Below are 22728 nucleotides of genomic sequence, written 5' to 3' on the forward strand. Positions count from 1 at the left end.
TTGTCTCAATGATAGAAGAGGGTTTTACTCTCAATGGGACTTCCTGGTTTGAATAAAGGTTAAATCAAGACATACAGTGCCTTGCGAAAGTATTCGGCCCCCTTGAACTTTGCAACCTTTTGCCACATTTCAGGCTTCAAACATAAAGATATAAAACTGTATTTTTTTGTGAAGAATCAACAACAAGTTGGACACAATCATGAAGTGGAACGACATTTATTGGATATTTCAAACTTTTTTAACAAATCAAAAATTGAAAAATTGGGCGTGCAAAATTATTCAGCCCCCTTAAGTTAATACTTTGTAGCGCCACCTTTTGCTACGATTACAGCTGTAAGTCGCTTGGGGTATGTCTCTATCAGTTTTGCACATCGAGAGACTGAAATTTGTTCCCATTCCTCCTTGCAAAACAGCTCGAGCTCAGTGAGGTTGGATGGAGAGCATTTGTGAATAGCAGTTTTCAGTTCTTTCCACAGATTCTCGATTGGATTCAGGTCTGGACTTTGACTTGGCCATTATAACACCTGGATATGTTTATTTTTGAACCATTCCATTGTAGATTTTGCTTTATGTTTTGGATCATTGTCTTGTTGGAAGACAAATCTCCGTCCCAGTCTCAGGTCTTTTGCAGACTCCATGAGGTTTTCTTCCAGAATGGTCCTGTATTTGGCTCCATCCATCTTCCCATCAATTTTAACCATCTTCCCTGTACCTGCTGAAGAAAAGCAGGCCCAAACCATGATGCTGCCACCACCATGTTTGACAGTGGGGATGGTGTGTTCAGCTGTGTTGCTTTTACGCCAAACATAACGTTTTGCATTGTTGCCAAAAAGTTCAATTTTGGTTTCATCTGACCAGAGCACCTTCTTCCACATGTTTGGTGTGTCTCCCAGGTGGCTTGTGGCAAACTTTAAACAACACTTTTTATGGATATCTTTAAGAAATGGCTTTCTTCTTGCCACTCTTCCATAAAGGCCAGATTTGTGCAATATACAACTGATTGTTGTCCTATGGACAGAGTCTCCCACCTCAGCTGTAGATCTCTGCAGTTCATCCAGAGTGATCATGGGTCTCTTGGCTGCATCTCTGATCAGTCTTCTCCTTGTATGAGCTGAAAGTTTAGAGGGACGGCCAGGTCTTGGTAGATTTGCAGTGGTCTGATACTCCTTCCATTTCAATATTATCGCTTGCACAGTGCTCCTTGGGATGTTTAAAGCTTGGGAAATCTTTTTGTATCCAAATCCGGCTTTAAACTTCTTCACAACAGTATCTCGGACCTGCCTGGTGTGTTCCTTGTTCTTCATGATGCTCTCTGCGCTTTTAACGGACCTCTGAGACTATCACAGTGCAGGTGCATTTATACGGAGACTTGATTACACACAGGTGGATTGTATTTATCATCATTAGTCATTTAGGTCAACATTGGATCATTCAGAGATCCTCACTGAACTTCTGGAGAGAGTTTGCTGCACTGAAAGTAAAGGGGCTGAATAATTTTGCACGCCCAATTTTTCAGTTTTTGATTTGTTAAAAAAGTTTGAAATATCCAATAAATGTCGTTCCACTTCATGATTGTGTCCCACTTGTTGTTGATTCTTCACAAAAAAATACAGTTTTATATATTTATGTTTGAAGCCTGAAATGTGGCAAAAGGTCGCAAAGTTCAAGGGGGCCGAATACTTCCGCAAGGCACTGTACCTCTTTTTTCAGCTGAGAGAAGGTGATTGAGGTGCAGTTGAAGAGATTGGGAGGCAGCCAGCCATTCTCATCGCTGCAGTGGCGGATGGCCGTGCCTAGTGGGGAGGAGAAAGATATGGGGAGAGAAGGGTAAGGAAGAGCAGGACTGATTGTGACGATTCTCTGTTGACCTCTATTGCCTTTTAGCTGACACAGGATAACAACAGTATAAACAGTATTGTCTGCTCAAATTTCAATCAAATCTATGCATTGCTGTGCTTACCAGTGGATCCCTTGGGACACTTCATGGCAGCAGGTTGTTCAAACTGGGTCGTTGGCCACCAGATCCCTGCATCAAATGCCTTGGGACAGCCTTCATATACAACTGGTGAAGAGATTAGAACAACCAAGCACAGGGAGCCAATGAGTTACGGTCAGGGTCAGGGAGCCAATGAGTTAGGGTCAGGGTCAGGGAGCCAATGAGTTAGTAAGGGTTAGGGTCAGGGAGCCAATGAGTTAGGGTCAGGGTCAGGGAGCCAATGAGTTAGTAAGGGTTAGGGTCAGGGAGCTAATGAGTTTGGGTCAGGATCAGGATCAGGGTCAGGGAGCCAATGAGTTAGTAAGGGTTAGGGTCAGGGAGCTAATGAGTTTGGGTCAGGATCAGGGTCAGGGAGCGAATGAGTTAGTAAGGGTTAGGGTCAGGGAGCTAATGAGTTTGGGTCAGGATCAGGGTCAGGGTCAGGGAGCCAATGAGTTAGTAAGGGTTAGGGTCAGGGAGCTAATGAGTTTGGGTCAGGATCAGGGTCAGGGAGCGAATGAGTTAGTAAGGGTTAGAGTCAGGGAGCGAATGAGTTAGTAAGATGTGTTAGTAAGAGTTAGTAAGATCCTTACCCATGCACCCGCTGGAGGTGACCTCGGCAAAGGGGTTGTCACAGCGGTTACACTGGCGCCCGATCACGCCGGTCCTGCACTGACACTGGCCCGTGTGGGGGTGACAGGAGCGCGACATGGCGCCAACCTGGAAACACTCGCAGGATAGGCAAGTGTCCCCTCCCTCGGGTCGGTAGTAGTTATCCTGAAGGCAGGAGAGAGCGTGAACTGAGCATGCAATACAGGAGGGAATGGGGACAGCTAGAACACATACCCAGAAGAGACTACGTGTGGTTAATTATTTTCCGTACCTTACAGCGGCACTCCCCAGTGGTCTTGTTGCAGTCTCGGTAGAAACCTTTGCTGACATCACAGTTACATGGGCCACAGATAGGGTTCCCCCACCATCCGCGAGCACAGGGCAGGTTGGCTCTGGAGAACAACAGAACTATGTGTTATTCCACTTAGAAACCTGTTTATCCTAGCAAGCAAGGATGCACCGATGAGAACCATGAGCAAATCATTAGGGAGTTGAAATATGCTAAGCCAATGCCAAAACTACTATGAATCTGTTTAACACCAACGAATACCAAAGCCAAGGGGCAACAGTTTACAAAATCAAATTACTGCAGAGGTTGATGGAATGTACTGAGTGGTACGGTAGGGGTTAAGTGGGGTTACTGGGGTAAGCTCTGAAACAAAGTGAATTATTTTCTAAAAACATCAGAACTGGCACTGACTCACAGCAGGTGGGGGTTTAAAAAAACAGAATCTAAAATGACAAAAACAAAATAAAATAAACTGTCCTTAGATCAGTGTAGGTACTCACTTGTTCTGGCAGTGCTGTCCGTAGGAGTTGTGACCACACTGGCAGCTGTAGCCGTGGGGAGAGCTGGGCTGGTGGACGCAGGTGGACACATGCTGACAGGGATTCAGGAAACACGCGTCCACACATTCCCTCCCAAAATACCCTGGGAAAAAAATATATTAATGCATCGTTTCACCAATGGGTGAATAATCCTCTAAAACAACCAATGGTCCAAACCCCATGTCTCTATCATAATCTGCTCAAGAGTTCTTGGAGTTTTTACCCTTGTAGGATGGCTAGAATTAGGTTGATTAAATCAATGGAGGCCAGAGAAAAAACCTGTTGAACGCTTCATCTTTCTTCTTGAACCCCGCAGGACATAAAACAATATAGAGGTAAGATGGACATCGATTTTGAGACATGAGATGTAGTATTTTCACATTTGAGTATACACTTTTCATGTAATCTTCAAAAGGTTATTATGAGAAACCTGTACCGCTATGTCAACAGAGCTCGGTGCTTATTATCGGACGTATTATATTATCATATTTGTCTTGGTAAAATGTATTTTATAACATAAGGAAGTGAAATGTCAACACCAAAGTGTGTTTTTTGACCCACTGGGTTGAGTAGATGGACACCCTACTAAAAGTATTTCAGTGGGTCCCGTCCGGGGGGCTTACCGGGGTGGCACATGCAGGTGTGTGAGCTCCAGTTGTCGGTGCAGTGGCTGTGCTCAGGGCAGACGTTAGGGGTGCAGGGGTTGGCCACCTCACAACCATCCTCCACTCTGACCTTCTGACCCTGAAGCATGTTGACGTTGGCCAGGTTGGTGGACGTCTCGCCCATCCGCACGCCCTGGCAACACAGGAGAGTAAAGGACCATCAGTGCTGTGTTGGCGCTGACTGATTTCGCTTTCCAAAGATGAAAACAGTACAGTTACATGGTGTGTGTGAGGCTCACCTGCATGCAGCCCTTGAGTCCGCTCTGGACCGTCCCATCCTTCTTCATCAGCCCCCCCACAAACAGACTCCTCAGCCTCAGGCCTGGCAGCTTGTTGCCTATCTCCACTGACCTCTGTGGAACGCACCCACCCATAGAACACTTGCAGAGACCATGTGTATTGTGCATACATACCATATTACACTAGATCATCCATTACATTCACAAACACTAGTACAGAACACACAAATACGGTGCTGCCAGCCAGTGAGGCAGTGAGTACCTGGAACATGCTGTAGTCCAGTGATACTAGGGCCATGTATTTTATGTCCTTCCCATCTTTGATACTCTTCAGCTCCACCAGGACGTGGTGCCACTCCCCGTCGTTCACCCTGACCTGAGAGAAGTCCAGCAGGGCAACCCGCTTCACCCCCAGGAACACCTGGAAACGCACATGTCTGCCACTGATCTGGAGTCAAGAAGATGGTGAGAGAAAGCAAATGGAAGGCAGAGAAAGAGGGAGAGAGAGGAGGGTGACATGAGAGAAAGGGGGGTGACAAGAAAGAGAGAACATGAAGTTGAGTCATTTAACATCATTTAACCTTATCATAGCATTAGCTTAACCTTATCATAGCATTAGCTTAACCTTATCATAGCATTAGCTTAGCCTTTATCCAGCATTAATAACATGGAGGAAGGCCCTGGGTGTTGTTGTGTAGGCTCTGGGATACCCCGGTCCACTCACCAGGAGGTGTATCTTGGAGAAGTCCCCAGCATTGGCCTGCAGCAGGGTGCCAGAGCTCTGCCTGGTTCTGAACATCAAGCCCATGTACCAGGGCACACTGATGGTGACCTCTGGCTCTCGCCACCACACCAGGGCATGGCCATCAAAGTGTTGCGGGGAGGGCATGACTGGAGGAAGGGAAACAGATAGGGTCACTTCAGTTGGAGAACCAACTAGAGTAAAATGAATACAAGTAAACCTTTAGTTATTTACTAGGTTTTTTCTAGGCTTGTTTCAAACAGCCTGACTAAATCCTGACTACAAATCCATGGCAACACATCCAGGGGCTATCATTACATCATTGCCATACAGGTAGATCTTCTGTGTGTATGGTCTTGCAGACGATGAGCTCAGCAATAAAAGTTGTGGACAGAGTCTGTACTTGTTCATTGCTTCCTGTGAAATGGTGATTGATGGGTCGTTCCACGAAATGAGTGACTTTTGCGTCACTTTGATATTGTAAGTAGAAATTGTAAACCAATGTTGAATTTTAAAAGCCTGTTATATTAATTGAAGTGCCCTTTAATATAGACCACAAGGATAATTCAATAAATTAGATTTTGTTATGAATAAAGGCTAGCTAAAGGGCCAATGTTCAGCACTTTGACATGTCCCTCCATCAACCCTGTGTCACTTCTAGGAAGATTTTATTTAACCACTTAATAACAACATTTCTCCAGGTTTCACCATCATTGTAAAGCCCTAGTTATTTTGTTGCTTGACAAAGTCATTTCTGAAGATTATAATTATTTTGTGATTACTGATTTATGTACATCTGTCCTTTAAGTGACCTGAACTCTTGTTATAATATGGTGAAACTATTCATTAAAAAAGAAAAACAAATCAAAAGAAAGATTGAACATATAATAGTCAAGACCAGATGAGCTGTTTCTACTCTTTATGGCCATTTCCTGGTGTTTTGTGGTGGAAAACTGAGCCGGTCAAGCATCATTTGTCAACCCTGTTACTCATAGTTAGACAAGCTAGAAATGTTTTAACAATTTCCTTTTTTTTGTGAAGCTTGTCTTCAATTTCCACTCCCTATTCCATACCCCCTGTCAGATGGGGATTTATGGCTGATTTAATAAGAAATAGTCATCCCTGTTACAGTCAACCCTGTTACTTTATTTGGCACTTAATAGGCACTTACTATAGTACTTCTTCATTTAATCTCTTGAGAAGAGAAAACTATTTTTTTAATGGTTGAACATGTGCTGTTTATGACAGAATGTAAAAATGAGGTGAAATCCAAAGTTTTACTTCTCAAAAGGCACCGAATCGGTGGAATGACCCTGTTATTGTGATTTACAATCATGAAACTGTTTGTTATACAGTGCATTCGTAAAGTATTCAGACCTCTTGACTTGTTCCACATTTTGTTACGCTACAACCTTATTCTAAAATGTTAAAAAAAAATATCCTCATCAATCTACATATAGTATATAGTACCATAAACTATGAATTGCTCTCCTACCTCTATATACTGCGTTAGTCAACTATAGACATAAAAACAAGCATTGCAACTGACAAGTACCACTGACTGCACCATAATGCTTCTGGGTAATAATCAGATCACCAATGATATGTAATAGTGGTCATTTGGCCCTGGGCCAAGTGTAAATATCTTCCTTAAGGATAGGTGAAAACCAGGTTACCATCAGTCTATTACTTCCATCAATAAGGCCAGTTGACATCTGTGATCACCTCAAGCAGGCAGGGGTGGAAGGATGTATTAGTAAAGTCCTCCAACAGGGCCAGAGGTCAGAGGTCAGTGTGTATGTGGAATGTAGGAATGTGGAGATTCAGGAGACTTATCCACATTGACCTTGTCTGTTTACTCACCGCTAGCCTTGAAGAGCATGACTAAAACTTTTTGAACTCCATTAATTACGAGACACACAATAAAACACACAGCTACATACACACAGGGCACATGCACACACACATGCAGGATATACAGACTGACACACACCCATACACGAAACCCCCCAAAAATATATTCCATACACTTTTCCTAAAATCCTTTACCTTGTTCACAGTTCTTCCCTCCGTAACCCAGGGGACAGCCACAGGAGTATGTGCTCCACTTGTTCACACAGACTCCTCCATTCAGACACACACGTTGAGTGCAGAAGTCCTTCTTCGCTGTGCACCCTGAATACAGACATGCAATACAGGCTTATGATAATCAGTGGCATCAATAGGATTAGACTAATACGTTGAAATATGCCATTTAGCAGACGCTTTTATCCAAAGCAACTAACAATCATGGGTGCGTACATTTTACATTCAGGGTTGTCCCGAGAATCAAACCCACTACCCTGGCATTACAAGCACCGTGCTCTACCAACTAAGCTACAGATGACAACTATCAAATGAATATCACACATGTGAGGATTAGAACAGACCTGCGGCCGTGCCGTTGTTGGCCACGTAACTGGCCATGTCCACAGGCTTGCTGTCTATAGTCAGGTCTCTCATGCAGCCCACAAAGTCTCGGTTCCGGACGGGGAAATCCTCCGGCAGGTTGGGAACACCGCCTAGTAGTAGTGGACCGGTCAGGTCCAGGGACCTAGAGATGGACAACATAGAACAACTATCAACTGGGTCTGATTCTGAGTGGAGAGTCAAGGCCTTTTGTTATGAGTATGATTCTCTGATTGACATTCCAGTGCACCAATCACGCTACAACCACACTAGAACATTGTTATTAACATTGTGACTCAACACACAAACCAAAAGGCAAAGAGAAAGGCTGATCAAGCCTCTTACAACTACTTTACCCCTGCATCAAAACCTCCACTGTTTAGTGGGACCAATGCTGGCGTAACATGAATTCATAACACAAGTTACGAAAAAAATGCACCGCTCGCATATAACAAAATGCCCTCTATTGTCAAATCTTGTGATTTACTAATACCCAACAATTTTTCCCTAGCAGGAGGCGATTTACATTTGAATAAGGAACACATTTAGATATGGGCATTTGCATAAGAATAAAGAATCACAAGGTTAAGAAGTGAAGAGGATAAACCCTATGAGACTGCACTCACTTCTTCTGTCCTGTCTGTATGCCCTGGGCGGCACAAGAGTAGTTCCCGATCTGGCCACCAAAGCCAATTGCCATGGCGATGTCGCAGTCGTCCACAGCAACGACTGCCACCTTCTCTCCTGATGGTCCGTGGGGAATGCCAAGGCGACCAATATTGGGCTGGAAAGAGAAGGGAGGTCATATGAAATGTAAGGACGTCACAGCTAATAAACTAAGGTACCAATATCCAGTGAGAAAATTGGGGCTTTCAGCCATACAAGTGAGGAACCATACTGTCATTCTCGGAAGTGGAACAGCTTCTCGATGACTAATGAAGGTCATGGTCTGATGGTCATGGTTTTCCCTTTTTGAAGCGCAGGACTGTTTGTTTGGTGCAACAGTATTTGGGGACAGCAAGAACCCCTGGGCTCAAGCTCAGTGTGAAGAGGCTGTTTATCGCTCAGTGAAGCTGAGGTGCCGTTGATTGTTGGAGTGTAATTGGATCATCAGATCGGGACACTGGTGGGTGAAGACTATGGTATATAGGCTGAGAATGCCATTCTATGTCAAATCCTCCTCTGGGACCCCAGTTTCCACCACAACAATTGGAGATATCGTCAGCAACTGTCAGTGTTAACCCCCCTGCAACTCGTCTCACGGTGCTTTATCAAGCTATTGACACCACATCCACTGAGTTCTCCCCAAGCAGCGTCACGTTCAGTGACCTTATGTCACCTCAATGTGTATCTGTGCGTGCAAATACACAATTTGTGTGTGTTTCTATCAAACTGTATGTCTGTGTGTGTGTGGACCTTTGATCTCTTTCCTGTGGGGATGTGACATTGCAGGGAGGATGACCTATGCAACTGCAGGTGTGACAACAGGAAGAGGTACAACAATATTGTAGGAACAGCTGTTTCTTTTAGAGATGCATGCTGGGACTTTAGCACAAACCAAACACAATTGCTCATTGTAATGTGTTTAAGAGTAATCTCTCTGGTGGAAATATCAGGCTAGTCACAATAATCACATCACACCCCTCCTATAGTCATATAGACTACTATCAATCTCTGAGACACTCCCTAATTAATGACAGCATTCCAGGTGTCACAAGTCAATGGATGCCCATTGGGTGCTAAGAGTCGAGTTTCAGACAACTGATTACTCTAGCAGGGATGACATTCCACACAATGAGCATATCAGATTCCCTGATGACATATTTACCTAAATATTCTGGGTTGATGGAAAATAAAGGACTTCACGCTCTAACTGTTGGCCTTTCAAGCCCCATTACCAGGATTCATGCCAAAAGCTACCAATATGTGATCAAAGCAACTTTGTTGTGAAGTACTGAGTAACAGGATATAAGACTGTTACTTCTGAAAACCCCTCCATTCAGGAATTGGGATGATCATTATAATTCCCACCAAGAGCATATTCCTGTTGGTGGGATTAAGCTCTTGGGAACGTCTGTCATCTACGTTTAATCTCCAGACGCCCAAGTCTTTATCCCTCTAATCTGTCAACTGTGTGTCTGCTAGTAGAGGTAGTGTTTTTGGCAAACATCACTTCTCCTCCTTCACCTCCACACTAGAGACATTACTTTGTCCTGCATTGTTGGTGCTCAGAGTTTAAGAATGTCACTGTACCATGTCATTACATCTGCAGGCCTGTAAATGTGCCTATTAAAATGTCTAATATAATCTGTAAAACAAAGATGCCCTACTTTCACAGAGTTTAGCAGAGACCAACCTTTTAGCAGACAATTCATTTAACTTAAAAAAAAAACAATAGCAATTTTCCCATTAAACTGAAGAGACTTGAGGCTCCACTGGTTTATAGTTGAATGTAGACACGTTGATGTATACCACTGTCCCTTTCCTCTCTCTCTTGGTCATTTGTTCTGAACATGAAAACAACACCATGGAACAAAGATAAAGACGTATCGCTCTTCTCTCCTCCAGCCAAGCCTTTATAAATACAGACTTTCACTTTGGAATGGTGAGGACTATAATCTATAGTCTTGAAATGTGCCTAATGTTCACCTACGGGACAATAGACAAACACGAAGCATCAGTTCTAAGCAATGTTCCCTCAAAACATTTTCCTCACTGAGCAAATTTCAGGTCTGCTGAGCGCAAACTTGAACATTGTGAAAATTCTGTGCAACTTCCGTGCGTTTACTCTGAACACTGAGGCTGTACCCGGTTTAAGTTAGTTTTAATAGCGGTCAAGGCGGCTACTGTGGCTATTAAACCATAATGCAGGCCTACCCGAGTGGCCTTCCATCAAAAACAATGGAGAAAATGCATCCCATAACATTTTAACATGGAAATAGCTGTTCTATCATTCAGCCTACAGTAGCAGGCAATGTGTGGTGTTCATTGTAGGCCTACATTCCCTGAGACTATTGAATAAAAACATGCAGGGCTTGACATGAACCTATTTATCTACTTGTCCTTCAGACATGTAAGTGACTGAAAATGCTGTTGTGTTGTTTGATGCAAGAAACCACTTTACAAAATAAAATGCATTATTACTTCCATACCATTATTACAGAGAATCAGACAAATTATCCTATCCTCTGCCTATTGGCTACTCTCAAAATATAACACTGCCCCTTTAAGACAAAAACAAAAAGATTGTTGTGCTCTTGTAGGAAGCAATCACTCCCCCACTGCTGACTACAAATAATCTATAACTGGGCTAATAACTCAGTAACTAGCAAAGGATATGAACAAATGTACAAACGTGCACATGTCACTACACGTACAGTACCAGTCAAAGATTGGACACACCTACTCATTCAAGGGTTTTTCTTTATTTGTACTATTTTCTACATTGTATAATAATAGTGAAGACATCAAAACTATGAAATAACACATATGGAATCATGTAGTAACCAAAAAAAGTGTTAAACAATTCAAAATAGATTTTAGATTCTTCACAGTAACCACCCTTTGCCTTGATGACAGCTTTGCATACTCTTGGCATTCTCTCAACCAGCTTCATTAGGTAGTCACCTGGAACGCATTTCAATTAACAGGTGTGCCTAGTTAAAAGTTAATTTGATAGTGTTGACTAACGGGGAAAACTACAAAGTTGAGTGAAGTTCAATCTCGTGCTTCTCTGCGCAGGCTGATATTTATTCTGCAGCAGTACCGGGGGAGCTGTGCTCCGGCGAACGCGTGCAGCTTAGGGGGAACATTGGTCCTAAGGCTAGGTTACAACATAGGCTATATGATCACCAGTTTGGTAATAGGCACCGCTAGGTTTACACAGTACACTGAGTAATGTGAAAGCATCATCGTGAAAGACCACAGGCACTGGGGAGAAATGAATCATGAAGTAATTCTGTTGACAGAGGAGAGGCCTGAACATTGTACTACAATGTAGCTACTGCAATACTAACATTGTCTTGCTCTTTTCACACAATACATTCTACCCAGTTCCAAAGTTTCCATATTCGCATACTGAATTGAAATATCTGTATTATGGATCAATCACAAATGCCTGCTGCACTCCACACTACTTTATATTGTTCTGGCCTTCATTAGTAACGCCAGAGTAACATAGATACTACTCTTTGGGCATCTGTTTCTTTTATCCCTCTTTTCTCATGGTTGGGCTATGGGGGGTAGATAAAAAGGTAGTAAATTGACTGTGCTGGCCGTCTGTTTGTGCTGTTCTGGTTTAGCTTTCAGACCGCTAGGCTCTGACAGAAGGGACCTGGAAGACTGTTGTTGCAGAGCTCTGGACTGTTTGGTTTGGCACTATGTTTAATATGAGAGAGGGCATACTCAGAATAGAGCTCTTACAAGACTAATTATAGCAAAAGTACTGTAAAGTATACAAGATCTCCCTTGTTGTTGCCATATACAGGCTGCATTCTATTCACATTATGTCACCATGTCAAGGTCAACCCAAACAACAGGAACTCAGTGACATTTGTTCCCCTCTCTTTTCCACACATTCCAAACAAACACTATCATAAATTCACAGACATTAATAATATGTGTTCCATCTTCCTGTCCACTAGGAAAGCCTGAGTACAAAACAATCACTAAAACAATGCTTTTAGCGTATCTTCTCCAGAATGTGCAGAATGAGCTGAATGATGAAAATTCTAAACCATGTCTGTATGTCAAATCAAATCAAATCTAATCAAATCAAATTTCATTTGTCACATACACATGGTTAGCAGATGTTAATGCGAGTGTAGCGAAATGCTTGTGCTTCTAGTTCCGACAATGCAGTAATAACCAACAAGTAATCTAACTAACAATACCAAAACTACTGTCTTATACACAGTGTAAGGGGATAAAGAATATGTACATAAGGATATATGAATGAGTGATGGTACAGAGCAGCATAGGCAGGATACAGTAGATGGTATCGAGTACAGTATATACATGAGGTGAGTATGTAAACAAAGTGGCATAGTTAAAGTGGCTAGTGATACATGTATTACATAAGGATGCAGTCGATGATATAGGATACAGTATATACGTATGCATATGAGATGAATAATGTAGGGTAAGTAACATTATATAAGGTAGCATTGTTTAAAGTGGCTAGTGATATATTTACATAATTTCCCATCAATTCCCATTATTAAAGTGGCTGGAGTTGAGTCAGTGTCAGTGTCGGTGTATTGGCAGCAGCCACTCAATGTTAGTGGTGGCTGTTTAACAGTCTGATGGCCTTGAGATAGAAGCTGTTTTTCAGTCTCTCGGTCCCAGCTTTGATGCACTGTACTGGCAGTGGCTCGGGTGGTTGATGTCCTTGATGATCTTTATGGCCTTCCTGTAACATCAGGTGGTGTAGGTGTCCTGGAGGGCAGGTAGTTTGCCCCGGTGATGCGTTGTGCAGACCTCACTACCCTCTGGAGAGCCTTACGGTTGTGGGCGGAGCAGTTGCCGTACCAGGCGGTGATATAGCCCGACAGAATGCTCTCGATTGTGCATCTGTAGAAGTTTGTAGAAGAGTGCTTTTGGTGACAAGTCTGTAGAAGAGTGCTTTTGGTGACAAACCGAATTTCTTCAGCCTCCTGAGGTTGAAGAGGCGCTGCTGCGCCTTCTTCACGATGCTGTCTGTGTGAGTGGACCAATTTAGTTTGTCTGTGATGTGTATGCCGAGGAACTTAAAACTTGCTACCCTCTCCACTACTGTTCCATCGATGTGGATAGGGGGGTGTTCCCTCTGCTGTTTCCTGAAGTCCACAATCATCTCCTTAGTTTTGTTGACGTTGAGTGTGAGGTTATTTTCCTGACACCACACTCCGAGGGCCCTCACCTCCTCCCTGTAGGCCGTCTCGTCGTTGTTGGTAATCAAGCCTACCACTGTTGTGTCGTCCGCAAACTTGATGATTGAGTTGGAGTCGTGGGTGAACAGGGAGTACAGGAGAGGGCTCAGAACGCACCCTTGTAGGGCCCCAGTGTTGAGGATCAGCGGGGTGGAGATGTTGTTGCCTACCCTCACCACCTGGGGGCGGCCCGTCAGGAAGTTCAGTACCCAGTTGCACAGGGCGGGGTCGAGACCCAGGGTCTCGAGCTTGATGACGAGCTTGGAGGGTACTATGGTGTTGAATGCAGAGCTGTAGTCGATGAACAGCATTCTCACATAGGTATTCCTCTTGTCCAGATGGGTTAGGGCAGTGTGCAGTGTGGTTGAGATTGCATCGTCTGTGGACCTATTTGGGCGGTAAGCAAATTGGAGTGGGTCTAGGGTGTCGGGTAGGGTGGAGGTGATATGGTCCTTGACTAGTCTCTCAAAGCACTTCATGATGACGGAAGTGAGTGCTATGGGGCGGTAGTCGTTTAGCTTAGTTACCTTAGCTTTCTTGGGAACAGGAACAATGGTGGCCCTCTTGAAGCATGTGGGAACAGCAGACTGGTATAGGGATTGATTGAATATGTCCGTAAACACACCGGCCAGCTGGTCTGCGCATGCTCTGAGGGCACGGCTGGGGATGCCGTCTGGGCCTGCAGCCTTGCGAGGGTTAACACGTTTAAATGTCTTACTCACCTCGGCTGCAGTGAAGGAGAGTCCGCATGTTTTCGTTGCAGGCCGTGTCAGTGGCACTGTATTGTCCTCAAAGCGGGCATGTGTGTGTGTGCGTATGTGTGTGTGTGTCTGCATAAGTGCGTGTATGCGTGTGCATATGATGGCGATGGTGCATGCCACGGCTGTGAATGCCAGAATGAACTAGACAAAACAACTAGCTGCTCTATCCCTCTCTTGTACTGAGAGTGAAAGCACAGAGTTTCTAAACCCAGAGGCGCAACATCACCAGACTTCTGGGAACCCTTGGGAAGCAGAACAAGCAGACCAGGCCGGGATTTTGAGAAGTCAATGAGAGAAGTGAAACATTCTTCCTCAGATGTACATTTGACAAACTGACATTTAGATTTTCATTAAAAACAACTTTATATGGAAGAAGTACACTTGATTAGATGGCCTGCACATGCACAGTTTGGCGCAAAATGACCTGTTAAACCCGATTATGTGTTTCTACTCATGAGCTTAGCTAGCCAACGTCGCCATGATCGCCATGATCGCCTACAAGTGTGATCAGGGATTTCCATTGGAGAAGCAGTTTAAGCATAACGTTAAACTGTACTGTCTTAAAGCTAGGGGTGAAACGGTTCACAAAACTCACGGTTCGGTACGATACGGTACAGTGGTGTCACGGTTCGGTACGATACGGTACAGTGGTGTCACGGTTCGGTACGATACGGTACAGTGGTGTCACGGTTCGGTACGATACGGTACAGTGGTGTCACGGTTCGGTACGATACGGTACAGTGGTGTCACGGTTCGGTACGATACGGTACAGTGGTGTCACGGTTCGGTATGATACGGTACAGCGGTGTCACGGTTCGGTATGATACGGTACAGCGGTGTCACGGTTCGGTACGATACGGTATAGTGGTGTCACGGTTCGGTATGATACGGTACAGTGGTGTCACGGTTCGGTACGATACGGTACAGTGGTGTCACGGTTCGGTACGATACGGTACAGTGGTGTCACAGTTTGGTACGATACGGTAAAGTGGTGTCACGGTTCGGTACGATACGGTACAGCGGTGTCACGGTTTGGTACGATACGGTACAGTGGTGTCACGGTTCGGTATGATACGGTACAACGGTGTCACGGTCGGTACGATACGGTACAGTGGTGTCACGGTTCGGTACGATACGGTACAGTGGTGTCACGGTTCGGTATGATACGGTACAGTGGTGTCACGGTTCGGTACGATACGGTACAGTGGTGTCACGGTTCGGTACGATACGGTACAGTGGTGTCACGGTTCGGTACGGTACAGTGGTTTCACGGTTCGGTACGGTACAGTGGTGTCACGGTTCGGTACGGTTTCGATATATCGACAAAATAAACGCCTGAGAAATATGTCATTTTTTAAAGATTTTTGATTTATTATAACAGTAAACATGGTTAGCTTGAATTTCCAGGAGCACATAGAAATAAAGGGACAACAAAAAACAGCAGTGCCTGTCTTATAACAGGAAATAAAATAGTCATTTAAAACAGAACTTCAACAAGAGTGTATAGTCCAGCAGCATATATCAAAATTAAGTCGCATAGCAGTGCCTTAAACAAAATAGGACCACTTGAGACTGGTTACTTGAAAAAAAAAAACATTTTCATCAGATTTCCAAGTTTTTATTTAAGAAGATTAGTCTATCCACATGATCTACAGTGAGCACAGATCGGCTTGCTGTGACAATGTTAGCCGATGTGGAGAATACCCTCTCACTAAGGACAGAGGTCCCAGGCACAGCCAGGTAGCTGTGGAGAATACCCTCTCGCTAGGGACAGAGGTCCCAGGCACAGCCAGGTAGCACCTTGCTAACATGTCAACATGATGATATATTAACTCCTTGGTCTTCCACCATGTAAGTGGATCAGCATCCAGGGGAATACAGTCCACTTCCCTGTATGAGGTCACCTCCCCCTCTATGACCTTGACCTTTGACTCCTCTTGACCCTGCTCCTGGGTCGTGAATAACTCCCCATAAAGCTCAGCCATTGCAGACTTATTTTCTGGAGGAGAACCCCTGTCGCCTGCCATCTTTGGAGAGGTGTTGGCTCCTGTGGTATCTGTGGCCTGACCCTGCATAATTAAATTAGATGAAAATTACTATCTCTGAAGTGGCTTTAAAAATATTAAAAATATGGTTTAAAATAATATTTATTGTTAGAAATATACATCAGACACTAGTATAACAATTACAATTATTACTTTATAATTAATTGTTAAATCATTAATTAATAAAATAATAAATGTCACATTAACAAAATAAATACAATACCTGCTGTGAGTTCATCGTAGACTCTCAGACGAGCAGCAGCATCCAGGTGCAGCAGGGACTTGAACCGGGGGTACAAAGTGGTGCTCTTGTGTAAGAAGTCTTGGACACCAGGGTCAGCATATCTAGGCTTTAGGTTAACTCTGATAGCAGTCTTGACATCCCTTACTGTCTATCTTCATCAGATGCCATCATTGATTTCAGGACCATTGCTTTCATAAGCAGGGCCATGGAAACTAGTGGAATGATGGAATGCTCTCAGTGCATATCACTGTTTTGAGAGGTTTGCACACTTTGATAACTTCCTCATTTTCAGACAAAGTCACAATATCTTTGACATTCTTCCTCACAGCTTGATCAGTCAGTGTAGAATACACCACAACTTTCTGCTCAAGGTTTCTCTCAACCATGTCATGGCTTGAATTCCATCTAGTACGGACATCTTGGATTAGTTTGTGGTTTGGCAGCTATAGCATCTCCTGTTTGTCTTGAAAACATGTGCAGCAGTTGTGCTTTTATGTAAGAAGGATACCACCTTCCTGATCTTTGCTTGGAGGCAAGAGATTGGATTCACTGACATTGCCTTTTGAGATGTTAGATTAAAAACGAGCAGAGCATCATATCTGTTGCCCCAATCCAGATAGCGCAACTGCATTTACAAGATTTCTAGCGTTGTCAGTGGTCACATGAATCGTTACATTATCCCTCTCCAATTTCCACACTGCAACGACTTCCCTCTGCTCTTCCCCCAAGTTTACACTGGTGTGAATACTCTCAAGGGGACGTGTTTGAAGGACATGGCTTTTTACCTCCCACTCTATCGTAATGAAATGAGCCGTTACAGTAAGGTCTAGACGTCCAACTGTCTGTTAGAGCAACAGGCCGCGTTTCTGACAACTCACTCTCAAGTTGTTATTTTGTTTTTTTTGTATAAGGCAGGTATTCATGTCTGGGCAAAATGTGTACGGGAAGAAAAGTTGAAGCGCGGCTCGATCACTTTAAACGTGTTTCTGAACCCCGCATTCTCTACCACAGAGAAAGGTCTCATATCTGCCGCTATGAATTTTGCTGTCGCTTCGTTGATTTCTTTAGCCCTACCGGAGTCAGACGCATATTGTTGCCTGAAGGCCATGGGGAGAAGTGGTTGCCATTTCATTTTTTCGCCCAGTCCCACCGATTGGTACTTTGGGGTGATGTCTGCGCAAATGAGTAGTCATGTTACTCGTATTGCCACTCTAACAGGCTATCAGCAATGAACAGAGCCTACACGTTGTAGATGTTATATCCACCACTCTAACAGGCTATCAGCAATGAACAGAGCCTACACGTTGTAGATGTTATATCCACCACTCTAACAGGCTATCAGTAATGAACAGAGCCTACATGTTGTAGATGTTATATCCACCACTCTAACAGGCTATCAGCAATGAACAGAGCCTATATGTAGATGTTATATCCACCACTCTAACAGGCTATCAGCAATGAACAGAACCTACATGTTGTAGATGTTATATCCACCACTCTAACAGGCTATCAGTAATGAACAGAGCCTACATGTTGTAGATGTTATATCCACCACTCTAACAGGCTATCAGCAATGAACAGAGCCTATATGTAGATGTTATATCCACCACTCTAACAGGCTATCAGCAATGAACAGAACCTACATGTTGTAGATGTTATATCCACCACTCTAACAGGCTATCAGTAATGAACAGAGCCTACATGTTGTAGATGTTATATCCACCACTCTAACAGGCTATCAGCAATGAACAGAGCCTATATGTAGATGTTATATCCACCACTCTAACAGGCTATCAGCAATGAACAGAGCCTACACGTTGTAGATGTTACATCCACCTCTCTAACAGGCTATCAGTAATGAACAGAGCCTACACGTTGTAGATGTTACATCCACCACTCTAACAGGCTATCAGTAATGAACAGAGCCTACATGTTGTAGATGTTATATCCACCACTCTAACAGGCTATCAGTAATGAACAGAGCCTACATGTTGTAGATGTTATATCCACCACTCTAACAGGCTATCAGCAATGAACAGAGCCTACGTGTTGTAGATGTTATATCCACCACTCTAACAGGCTATCAGTAATGAACAGAACCTACATGTTGTAGATGTTATATCCACCACTCTAACAGGCTATCAGTAATGAACAGAACCTACATGTTGTAGATGTTATATCCACCACTCTAACAGGCTATCAGCAATGAACAGAGCCTACATGTTGTAGATGTTATATCCACCACTCTAACAGGCTATCAGTAATGAACAGAACCTACATGTTGTAGATGTTATATACACCACTCTAACAGGCTATCAGCAATGAACAGAGCCTATATGTAGATGTTATATCCACCACTCTAACAGGCTATCAGTAATGAACAGAACCTACATGTTGTAGATGTTATATCCACCACTCTAACAGGCTATCAGTAATGAACAGAACCTACATGTTGTAGATGTTACATCCACCACTCTAACAGGCTATCAGTAATGAACAGAGCCTACACGTTGTAGATGTTATATCCACCACTCTAACAGGCTATCAGTAATGAACAGAGCCTACATGTTGTAGATGTTATATCCACCACTCTAACAGGCTATCAGTAATGAACAGAACCTACATGTTGTAGATGTTATATCCACCACTCTAACAGGCTATCAGTAATGAACAGAGCCTACATGTTGTAGATGTTATATCCACCACTCTAACAGGCTATCAGTAATGAACAGAACCTACATGTTGTAGATGTTATATCCACCACTCTAACAGGCTATCAGTAATGAACAGAACCTACATGTTGTAGATGTTATATCCACCACTCTAACAGGCTATCAGTAATGAACAGAACCTACATGTTGTAGATGTTACATCCACCACTCTAACAGGCTATCAGTAATGAACAGAACCTACATGTTGTAGATGTTATATCCACCACTCTAACAGGCTATCAGTAATGAACAGAGCCTACACGTTGTAGATGTTATATCCACCACTCTAACAGGCTATCAGTAATGAACAGAACCTACATGTTGTAGATGTTATATCCACCACTCTAACAGGCTATCAGTAATGAACAGAGCCTACATGTTGTAGATGTTATATCCACCACTCTAACAGGCTATCAGTAATGAACAGAGCCTACACGTTGTAGATGTTATATCCACCACTCTAACAGGCTATCAGCAATGAACAGAGCCTACACGTTGTAGATGTTATATCCACCACTCTAACAGGCTATCAGTAATGAACAGAGCCTACATGTAGATGTTATATCCACCACTCTAACAGGCTATCAGTAATGAACAGAACCTACATGTTGTATATGTTATATCCACCACTCTAACAGGCTATCAGTAATGAACAGAGCCTACATGTAGATGTTATATCCACCACTCTAACAGGCTATCAGTAATGAACAGAACCTACATGTTGTAGATGTTATATCCACCACTCTAACAGGCTATCAGTAATGAACAGAACCTACATGTTGTATATGTTATATCCACCACTCTAACAGGCTATCAGTAATGAACAGAACCTACATGTTGTAGATGTTATATCCACCACTCTAACAGGCTATCAGCAATGAACAGAGCCTATATGTATATGTTATATCCACCACTCTAACAGGCTATCAGTAATGAACAGAACCTACATGTTGTAGATGTTATATCCACCACTCTAACAGGCTATCAGTAATGAACAGAGCCTATATGTAGATGTTATATCCACCACTCTAACAGGCTATCAGTAATGAACAGAACCTACATGTTGTAGATGTTATATCCACCACTCTAACAGGCTATCAGTAATGAACAGAACCTACATGTTGTAGATGTTATATCCACCACTCTAACAGGCTATCAGTAATGAACAGAACCTACATGTTGTAGATGTTATATCCACCACTCTAACAGGCTATCAGCAATGAACAGAACCTACATGTTGTAGATGTTATATCCACCACTCTAACAGGCTATCAGTAATGAACAGAGCCTACATGTTGTAGATGTTATATCCACCACTCTAACAGGCTATCAGTAGTGAACAGAACCTACATGTTGTAGATGTTACATCCACCACTCTAACAGGCTATCAGTAATGAACAGAGCCTACATGTTGTAGATGTTACATCCACCACTCTAACAGGCTATCAGTAATGAACAGAACCTACATGTTGTAGATGTTATATCCACCACTCTAACAGGCTATCAGCAATGAACAGAGCCTACATGTTGTAGATGTTATATCCACCACTCGTTGGCAATCCCCGTTATAGTTTACAGGGAAACCGAAATGTTCCCAGACGGCAGACCTGAATGATACTGGGGCGTCTTCAACTTCTGGCTCGCCATGTTGCTCCTTTGCATTTAACTAACTGCTAATTTCTTCATAAGTTAATTGCTGCTACGACGGTCTCTCAGCTCTGTTCTCGCTGGAGTCAAATAACTAATGAGCTGCAGACAACTATAAACAACTTTATTACTATGTGGATATTTTTCACACGTTAATTTATACGACATTGGTTTATGCAATAATGTTTTTTTTTACAATGAAATATATATATATTTTCCTAGCTATAATATATGATTAGTGTATTGTTCGGTTCACAGTGCGTACCGAACCGTGAACCGTGGACCTTGTACCGAACGGTTCAATACGAATACACCTACAATTTCACCCCTACTTAAAACCCTTTCCTGCAGTCGAAATCACCAAAGCGCCCTCTATTGGCCTAATAGAGCGAAGTTATTCATATTTTTTTTACAATTTCATAATTAATACACTTTTTTAATTTTTACGCAGAGAATCTGCTGTTTCTATTTCAAATGGTTTTGTTATATTTCAGTCTTCTGTGATGGATATAAACTGTAATATTGGGATGCAAACTCAAAATGTTGATGTTGGCTTTCACCGACTGGTCGAGCACCAGTTAACACTACCAAGTGCGCTATTTTTCCATTGTTGCTCTACCGGAGTTACACAGTAATAGCGTCAATGCTATTAGTTTAACGACTTACATACTATGGAACGCCGTTTGGGTCTTTGCGTGTCAAAAAAGAGACAGTAGCACTGTCAAAGCTGTACAAAAAAGTCAGCTAACAAGCAAACACCATCCACGAACGATATACTTACAATACCGCGTTGGTAATAAAGCATCATTTGTTCGACCACAACTTCTGGGGTACCTAGCTAGCACCAATACAACCAGCCTGAAAACAATGACCAGTAGAAACTGCATACATTTTCATTATTCTTAGCAATGATTTAGGAATCCTTGTGAGTAAGTATTAGCTAGGTTGCCACTTGTTGTTCGCCTGTTGAAATTGAACTTCAGTTCATGAAAATAAATAGCTAGCCAGCTACTTAACCCTGTTTCCCAAAGCTAACGTTACAAGCAGCCAGCTAGCTTCATCTGGCTTGTGAGGCTCGACCGGACCGGGTTATGTGTTGTGAAGCTAGCCACAATAAGGATTAGGCACAATAGTGAAATTTGCAGGTTGCCTTCATTAATAAAAATATGTAATTGACAGTGATGCAAATTAATACAAATAGTAGAATTATGCCATACTTTTATTTTGAAGTCTAACCGCAAAGTCCACTATTGTGGCTAATCCTTATTGTGGCTAGCTTAACATAGATGGGTCCAACCCACCATTAATCAAATAAGAACTGTCTTATAAATTAGGGTTATTTTAGATGATGACACCTAGCTATATAGTTAGCTAGCTAACTATAGCTACTGAAACAGATTATGTTGTTTTGCTATGTTTTTGGGGAAGAATATTGTTTGCATCCATGAGCTAGCTAGCTTTTTTTATGACCAGCACTGTAGGTGCGCGAGACAACTTTACCAGCATCATAGCATACGTATCGATGAATCGCTGTGACATATGAAATATGAGTGATAGTGTAATCAATGTGTAATAACTGGGTGAAAAATTTATGAACGCGTTAAATTATTATGTGATGTGCAGTCATATTTATGTCCTGATTGGTCAACAAACTTATTTGACACGTAAAATGTGTTATTTGACACATCAAATAGTGTTAAATAGTATATGTTTTGACATGCAAAGACAAACGGAGTTCCATAGAAATCCTGGTTGAGACTGAAATGACTGAACAAATGAACAACGAAACAGCACAGAAAGTAAGTGAAAGAAATAGGTTTTGATTATGTTTCACAGGTAATGGGGACATACGTAAATTCCAACAAAATAACGTTTTGGTCGGTGTGTGTGTTTTTGTAAACT

The 22728-nt window shown here is 42.8% G+C and overlaps 1 protein-coding gene across 1 annotated transcript in view; it reads right to left on the bottom strand.

Annotated features, from left to right (window-relative positions):
• The window catches only part of LOC110522734 (cadherin EGF LAG seven-pass G-type receptor 1), an 89755-nt gene that overhangs the window by 16672 nt on the left and 50355 nt on the right, over positions 1 to 22728 (bottom strand). The window contains exons 6-17 of the mRNA XM_036968797.1: positions 8136 to 8293; positions 7491 to 7654; positions 7111 to 7236; positions 5044 to 5210; positions 4582 to 4767; positions 4320 to 4433; positions 4039 to 4213; positions 3377 to 3518; positions 2859 to 2979; positions 2569 to 2752; positions 1961 to 2062; positions 1699 to 1793 (exon numbers count right to left, since the gene is read on the bottom strand). Of these exons, the coding sequence (XP_036824692.1) occupies positions 1699 to 1793; positions 1961 to 2062; positions 2569 to 2752; positions 2859 to 2979; positions 3377 to 3518; positions 4039 to 4213; positions 4320 to 4433; positions 4582 to 4767; positions 5044 to 5210; positions 7111 to 7236; positions 7491 to 7654; positions 8136 to 8293 (1734 nt within the window). The remainder of the gene's footprint in view (positions 1 to 1698; positions 1794 to 1960; positions 2063 to 2568; positions 2753 to 2858; positions 2980 to 3376; positions 3519 to 4038; positions 4214 to 4319; positions 4434 to 4581; positions 4768 to 5043; positions 5211 to 7110; positions 7237 to 7490; positions 7655 to 8135; positions 8294 to 22728) is intronic.

Source organism: Oncorhynchus mykiss, chromosome 30 (assembly GCF_013265735.2).
Source record: "Oncorhynchus mykiss isolate Arlee chromosome 30, USDA_OmykA_1.1, whole genome shotgun sequence".
Taxonomy (NCBI): domain Eukaryota; kingdom Metazoa; phylum Chordata; class Actinopteri; order Salmoniformes; family Salmonidae; genus Oncorhynchus; species Oncorhynchus mykiss.